Source organism: Sinocyclocheilus grahami, unplaced genomic scaffold (genome assembly GCF_001515645.1).
Source record: "Sinocyclocheilus grahami isolate Dianchi unplaced genomic scaffold, SAMN03320097.WGS_v1.1 scaffold857.1, whole genome shotgun sequence".
In the NCBI taxonomy this organism is placed as follows: domain Eukaryota; kingdom Metazoa; phylum Chordata; class Actinopteri; order Cypriniformes; family Cyprinidae; genus Sinocyclocheilus; species Sinocyclocheilus grahami.
Genome location: NW_015506036.1, coordinates 207,533 through 215,337, shown reverse-complemented (window position 1 = coordinate 215,337; position 7,805 = coordinate 207,533). Strand labels below are relative to the sequence as shown.

Sequence of the window (7,805 nt, the reverse complement as noted above, 5' to 3'; positions counted from 1 at the left end):
ACACACACACACACACACACACACACACACACACACACACACTCTCTCTCTAAAAATGCTGTGCTGTTTCAACCATATTTCAACAAATATGGACTAACCCAGCTGTTGGGTTAAAATTTGAAATTGAATGTTTAACCCAAAAGTTAGGTTAGTCCATATTTGACCCAAAGTTGGGTTGAAGCACACACAGTATTTTTTTATATAGTAATTGTTATTATTATTGCTACAGTTTCGCTCGTTTTTTACTTGTATTTATTTATTTATTTTACCTTGTATGTTAATTCAATGTCATTATTAATATCGTATATAGAGCCTCACATTTGCTTAAGTCAAATAGACACGTTCCAATAGATAATTTTCCTAAAAGGCAGACCGTTTCATAAGCACGATTTGGGGAATTATGATATCAGATGCACATTAAATTGACGAATTAACGAGCTAATGAAGGGAAAAGGTGAATATAATCATTCGCGTGCGCAGGATAATAACCCACACAAGTTCAAATGTCGATATATTAATGTCAGTATATTTGCATCCTTTATAGTTCCCAAATGTTACAGTCACAAATGTTGTTATTCACATAACTGAGATCGACATCGTGTTAAGTCTGCAACGCTGTGATTAGACACTTGCTCTGGCCAAACTAAAAACTAAAAATACAATAAAATAAAATAAATAAAACTCAACTTCTATTAAGTGTAATGTGACGTCAGGAGAAAGCCATTAGCACCAATCACACTGACAAGGCCTGTTGCTATTTATGCGTTTAAAGGGTCTGTCATCTGGAGAGACTATACTGCAACCTACAGGATGTAATGTACAATATCTGCTGCACAACAGCGGGCATAAGTGTGATTACTGAAAAAATTAAAACAAGATTATTGTAATCACATTTCTTTCACACGGTCAAATGGTATTCTATATATTTATATATATATATATATATATATATATAGAAAAGGAAATACATATATTACAAAAAATAACTGGTTGTTGGTTAGATGTAGGTTTTAATAGGTATCCAACTTTGTTTTCTTTTTTTTGTTGTATTTTTCATAGCAAAACGAAGATGCAGGGGAATTTAAAATCCACGTCAGCAATTCCCCAAAGAGCGTAATCTTTCTTATCATCATGCAGTTTATTTGTTTGATTGCTGTTTAAACAATTGCTGAAGTGGTTGGACTTGTGAGGGAGAGAAACATTCGTCACTCGAAGGCGCCTCGAGAACCCAGGGCTTTGTTTTTCTTCGCAGAGCTTCCCCGAGAGCGGACACAGATATATTTAGCAATTCAATATTTATATTTTCTGTCCAGAACTGCAAATATCCGTCCCCCGAAGCGCCTATTGTCACGAGGAGAGTAAAAACCTCTAATTTCGGCATTATTCTGCTCTTAGCATTGACAAACGCGGACTCAGAGACACCTTTAGTCAAAAGGTCAGCTACAGCAGTAGAGGAATCCAGCAGTCTAATACAAGAACACAACAATATTATCCCCACAATGAGAAACCTTCAAAGTCTTTCACGTATTTTCCTTCTGCACCGCGCACGCTTTCTCTAAGCCAAGCGTGCATCCTGAACGCAGCGGGGATAGTGGGTTTGATGTTGCCGGGAATTTTTGTGGCGATTATTTTCTTTACCTTTATTGTTATGACGAGGGCTGATTGTATCTCCACATCCTTTTGTTGGCTTTGATAAAGACTGCTTGTTTCTGCCTATGAGGCACGGCTGTGAAAACTGCCCTCGCCTTGCATTCGTATGTTTTAGTGCGCGTATTCACGACGAAGCCAAATTAAAAAAGGCCAACTGCAGTAAACAGTAGTAGAACAGATTCGTTTACAGAGCAAATAAATACACACACAAATAATTGTTCTAAATAGGCCTGATCTTTGACACGCGTAATGAAAATAAAACAAAATTCGTTAATTACAGAACCGAGTACTTGGATTATGCAAGCATAAAAAATCATAATAATAATTCATATGAATATTATTATTGTCATTCGGCATGCACAGTTAATTTGGATATTTTTAATTACATATTTAATATAAAATCAAATGACTTTGCGCATTAATTGTTATTTTTCTTTCACGATAATCATAAATGTTGCGTTGCACTGGCGATATATTTTTTTCTCTCGTTTTTTTCCGTATGGCCAATTAAGCTCACTTTCCACAATTAATTAGTCCCCCTCTCAGGGGGGATGATAGGGGTCTGGGACGGTAAACTGACACTGCGCTGTGTGTGGTATCCGAGCACTGGCGCAGCGGCTGATGGAAAAAGCCTGCTTCCACTCATGTCAAAATCATTTATCCAGAACAGCCCTTTACAAGAACTTGTATACACTTGGAGATGGACTTTTTTCGCCCACCCCCATCATGCGTACTTTACAAGACGCTCAACCAGGTCACTGCCTTACGTGCTCGCATTCTTCTCTCTTCGGCGAAGCGATGTGCTCTCGCTTCGCACTTACTTCTCCAGACGGTCAAACGCGCCGTTACATCGTACCACTCACTAGAAGTGCTTTTCTATTTAAACCTCCCGTTTTCCAGTGCCAGAACTCTCACCAAAACACGCCATTAATTACTGGAGCTCTGACAGCCTTCGCCCCTGTGTTTGGCGTGTGGCGCTGTTGATTGAAACGTCGGGCTAGGCTTGATAAATGGCGTTATTGCGTGTATTTAGGCTGTCAGAGGGGAGGTGGGGAGTCTCTCTCCTCGGACTCTGCACAGCCTCCTGCCAGACCGATAGCTGGAGGCATGCCAGACATGGAAAGGGGTGGGTCTCTGCAGTTTGAGGAGATTTCTTGGAGGAATTTAGTGGGGATCTAGGGGGCAGAGAGAGATTTACGAATTGATAGGTGGTCGCGTTTTGTTTGGCCGCACGTCTTTGCGCCAGAGGACTCTGGAGCGTTGAGTTTCCTTCTCTTAAAGGATTAGTCTTCACGATGGCCACCAAGAGACTAAGGAGGGGTCGCTATCCGGGCGACACACAGCTGGTGGCTTCAACCAGGAGCGCGTTCTGCGAGCAGAGCAGAATTGTGGCGCACTGACCTCGGCCGCCTTGAAGAGTCATTGGCTTTTAAAAGAGATTTGCTTGGAGTACAAAGTTTTCTCATTTATTTTTTTAGCCCAGACTCTACTTTTGAAAATTAAACCCGTATTTTTACATCCGTTCAGCTTCCTTTGGGCTACAAGGCTTAGCCATGACGACTGAGAGCTCTCAGCAGCAGCTGGACCCGACGCCGGCTCCCATCAGATCCAGCCCGGCATCCAGTACCATGCACTCGGCGCTTCAGAGCACACAGACAGCGCTGGAGAGCACAGCTGCGACCGGCAGCAAGGGCAAAAAGTCCAACTCGGGCATGAGACGCCCCGAAAAGCCGCCTTACTCCTATATCGCCCTCATAGTCATGGCGATACAGAGCTCCCCGACCAAAAGGTTAACGCTGAGTGAAATCTATCAGTTCCTCCAAGCGCGTTTTCCGTTTTTTAGGGGTTCCTACCAAGGCTGGAAAAACTCTGTCAGACACAATTTGTCTCTTAACGAGTGCTTCATCAAACTTCCCAAAGGCCTCGGGCGGCCGGGCAAAGGCCACTATTGGACCATCGACCCCGGGAGCGAGTTCATGTTCGAGGAGGGCTCTTTCCGACGCAGGCCCCGTGGTTTCCGAAGGAAATGCCAGGCTCTCAAACCCATGTACCGCATGATGAACGGCATCGGCTTCGGCGCTTCGATGCTGCCCCAAAACTTCGACTTCCAGTCGCCTTCCGCGTCCCTGGCCTGCCATACCAACAGCTACAATCTGGACATGATGAGCAACCCTGTGCCTGGCGTTCACACGGGTTACGATGGCCTCAGTACAGCAGGCCATCATGTCTCACACATGTCGCCCAGCTCGGGTTCTACATACATGACGGCGTGCCAAGTCGCTTCCAACGGCGAGTACGGCCCAGACAACAGCAACAGTCCGCTGCACTCTCCGCCGGCCATGAGCGGCTCTCTGGAGTGCCATTCGCCGTATGGAGCCGCCTCGGCACATTGGGCTTCATCAGGAGTGTCTCCTTACATTAAACAGCAGCCGCTAGCCTCCAGCAGCCCGACCTCCTCCGGATTACACTCGAGTATGCCGCCTTATTCTCTGGAGCAGGGCTATCTGCATCACAACGGCAGAGAGTCGGCAGACATCTCAGGTAAAGCATAATGTATCGATTTGAGATTTCTATATCAAGTTTAGCAGGTATAAAAAGGCATTATACAAATATAATATAAATAAAAATAATTTAGCTGCTTTTATTATAATAACATTTAAATTTAATGTCGTTTAAAATAAAAAAAGGCATGCTTAAATATTACAATTTAAGCAAACACATCGATGTTAAATCAGATTTGTATACAGGAGGCCGACACCATGTGTAGCAATTTAGCCAAATATTTCTCGATGTATTAGCAACGCGTATCGAAGCCATTTCATTAATGCTTTAAAAATGCACTTACTATGTCTTTATAGTACCTATTCATCGTTAATTATTTACAATTATGGACCATAGTATTTGCAGAAAGGGCAAATTCCTCGAGTCATGAGACTGTACAATCATATATATATATATATATTTTTTAATTTCCTCAAATTGGGACATGTAAGTAGCCTAAATTATTTTCAGAGGCCTGCATAGTTGTATGTGTTAAAGGCGCATTTAGACTAATGCATTAAAGTGTGTGCGTGGCAATTAAGAATTACTCACACTTTTTGAGTTGGTTTTCCTGCAGTGCTGTTTTGGAGACACGGTATGATTAGGAGAATAGCAGATGTCTGACGCAGAAGGCCTTTGTGAGCTGTTTGGGATTTAAATTTTTTTTTTTCTTTCCATCATTTCTTAAGGTTAATAAAACAGCAGATTGGCAATGAAACCCCGACATTAACGCAAACTAAAGAGGATTTTACACTTTGAGGGCTTTTTTTTTTTTTATCTGTGAGGCTTCGTATGAGGGCCAGGTGGACAAAAAAATAAACACTTCGTTTTAATATAAGAAAAAGCAAGACATATGCGGTGGATAATTGTTATAATTCTAATAATGCGCTGAAACAAAAATGGGAGGAAGTCTGATATCGGTTGAACTGAGTTCACTCACAGAGCTTTACAGAAAACAATGCCATTGTTCTTAAAAGACTGACATTGAAAGCACTAGAATGCATCGTCTGAGCCGCTAACAAGCATGTCTTCTAGTAAACCTGAACACAATAGGCTATGACTTTTCTGTAGAAAGCGCTAAACTGAAATGCATCCAAAGAAGATTGTGAAGACAATTAAGCACACGTTCGATGACGACATTATTCAAGCAATATACTAATAAAGGTGTGTTTTTCCCGCTCAGCAGGAATGTCTCGATACCAGTCCCACTCATCGCCAGTCTGTGACAGAAAAGACTTTGTGCTGAACTTCAACGGTATCACGTCGTTTCATCCATCCAGCAGTGGATCCTACTATCACCATCAGCTTCATCACCAAGGAGTCTGTCAAGATGTAAAGCCATGCGTTATGTAATTGAAACCATGACAAGCAGAAAATAATAATAATAGTAATAATAATAAACCCGAACGTACGGACTGTGTGCGTTTGATGCACGGTTATCTATGAAGAATAAATACAATCAATGGAAGGCGAAACGAGAAACTATGAAGAAAGAAACGAACTGTTCGGAACCGAGGACTCTGCGGGCAGCGAGAGCGTTTGGGCTTTTTTTGGGAAAGATTATGACATATATTTACTATCTTGGAAAGACCTCGAAGCGTCTGCAAACGAGGAGACGTGATTTTAACAAAGCTGTTTATCCAGTCCATAATCAATAGCCAAGTCTTTTGTTTGATCTGACCACGTTTTCAGCGAGGACGCGAAAGGCTCAATGACTGAGCGTTTAAAGTCGTAGTAAAATGAAACCTTGTTATTTTCGATGCACTCAGCAACACCACGAAATACTGAGTTCAATGGCGGGAATCAATGCATGTCACAAACCCACTTGAATGCCAAATATCGTATTTGTCTAAACCTTATGTGTGTTTCTTTTTTGTCGGCTCTTCAGTATTTCCACCTCTTATATTTTCAGGGGTGCATGTGTAGGTTTGTGGGTAATTCATGTGTAAGAGGCCTACAAAAAAACGTATTAGAATAATAATGATTGCACTTTTGTTAGTTTAACTAGTTGACAAATTACAGTTATGTACAGTACAATAAAACGATGTATTCTCAACAAAAAAACAAAAACAAAAAAACCAGTAAGTGTATTTATTTATTTATTGCTTAACCGTGCTCAAATGAGTTATTTTTTATTTTCTGTAAAACACGACCAAGACTCCTTTATTGTAGCTGGTTTGAAAAAAACAACAAAAAAGCTTTCTAATGATTAAAATCAGTTTATACCAACTACTCTGCCAGTGCATGAAACTCCCCCAAACTTGCGCTTACAAACTTTCTTTTGCAAAATAAATAAATAACCGGTCAAATATTTGAACCAGCAATATTGTGGCTTATTGTATGCATTTAGCCAATTGTCTGTGAAAATGTATCTTTTAGAAATAAGAATAACTCGCTTCTTCAACATCAAATCCGCTCTTCAAAAGAAAAGAACGCGTCCTTATTACACTGTAGCAAAAGTAAACAGGTAGTAGCCTAGGTAAAAAATAAATACAATAGAGGTAATAAACGAATGAAACTGCAAAGAAAGCCACACTTTTGATCATTTTATGATCAATAATCACAACTCGTAAAACTATTATCGGAAATTATCGGCGCACTCATAATACGCTCTTTTATACGCACTCTAAATCAAGCATACAAATAATACTACACTTCATATTTCTCATTGAAATCTCGATTTAAATAAAATCTCAGTTGTCAAAAACACGTTATATTCCGACTCCCATGAAATCAGTGACAGTCGAATAAAAGCAGAGTTTGAGGATTATTGGAATTATTAAGGAGCAGAAAGAATAGAGAAAGTCAACAAGCGTGCCGAGGTTAACTCAGCTTAACCCCTACTGCTCAGTTTAAGGCCTACGCTTTACACGACCTGCTGGATTTCAACAGCTAAACGCGGTGCGATGTCGCCATCTACCGTTACAACAAACACTGTGCCACTGGATAATCGTTATTTGTTACTTAAATGCTTATGGTTACATTCTTTCCCCTCAAAATAATACAAACTAAAACAAAACTTCTTATTAAGAACAAACCAGATTTGATCCATTGTCAAATAACAACACTTCAGTGTCTTGCATAATTCCAACCCTGATATTACATCTTTAAAATCAGTATCGGCTAAATATAATTCACATACATTAATTTAAATTGTGCATTAGTATATTGCATTAAACATTCATGTCTCAACATGCATAACAGTGCTCGTAATTTTGTCAACTAAATAAATGCATTGTTTTTACAATATTACGCGCAAATGTTTAGTTAAAAAGTGCATGCATTTAGAGACAAACATACTAAGCACATTCAGAGAGAAGTACACTTTGTCAACTGTGCGGTCTTACAAAAAAACATATTGTTCATTCACATTTAAGTACTCAAGCGTTATTATTTGATAATGATAAAACCTCTTTTTTTCTTATCAGAGAGGATGAATGCATTTTTCCTCTCAACAGTATTTGAAAACGTTGTTTTAGTTTTGTATTATTTTAAGGAAAAGGATTGTACACAAAGGCATTTAAATAAGCTTCAAAGCATAGCGTGCAAACACAACGAATTGCGTTATTCCTCAGCATGCTTTTGCATGAGCTAAAAAAGCAGTGATGCTGCTG

The 7,805-nt window shown here is 40.0% G+C and overlaps 1 protein-coding gene across 2 annotated transcripts; it reads left to right on the top strand.

Moving 5' to 3' along the window:
* Positions 1-2,824: 2,824 nt before the first annotated feature.
* Positions 2,825-6,143, top strand: LOC107563086 (forkhead box protein F2-like). Of its 2 annotated transcripts, none has more exons than XM_016247870.1 (2): positions 2,825-4,191; positions 5,378-6,143. In XM_016247870.1, exons 1-2 carry the CDS (start codon positions 3,204-3,206, stop codon positions 5,542-5,544), a joined length of 1,155 nt encoding a protein of 384 aa, XP_016103356.1. In that variant the 5' UTR covers positions 2,825-3,203; the 3' UTR covers positions 5,545-6,143. The 2 variants fall into 2 exon arrangements, with proteins under 2 accessions (XP_016103356.1, XP_016103355.1); XM_016247869.1 differs by having other exon boundaries at positions 5,375-6,143.
* The last annotated feature ends 1,662 nt before the right edge of the window (positions 6,144-7,805 follow it).

Bases quoted from the DNA above. Each gene is read 5' to 3' on its own strand.
- LOC107563086 (XM_016247869.1), top strand. From the start codon at position 3,204: ATGACGACTGAGAGCTCTCAGCAGCAGCTGGACCCGACGCCGGCTCCC. The intron at 4,192-5,374 runs GTAAAGCATAAT...TTTCCCGCTCAG, and splicing joins AGAGTCGGCAGACATCTCAG to CAGGAATGTCTCGATACCAG.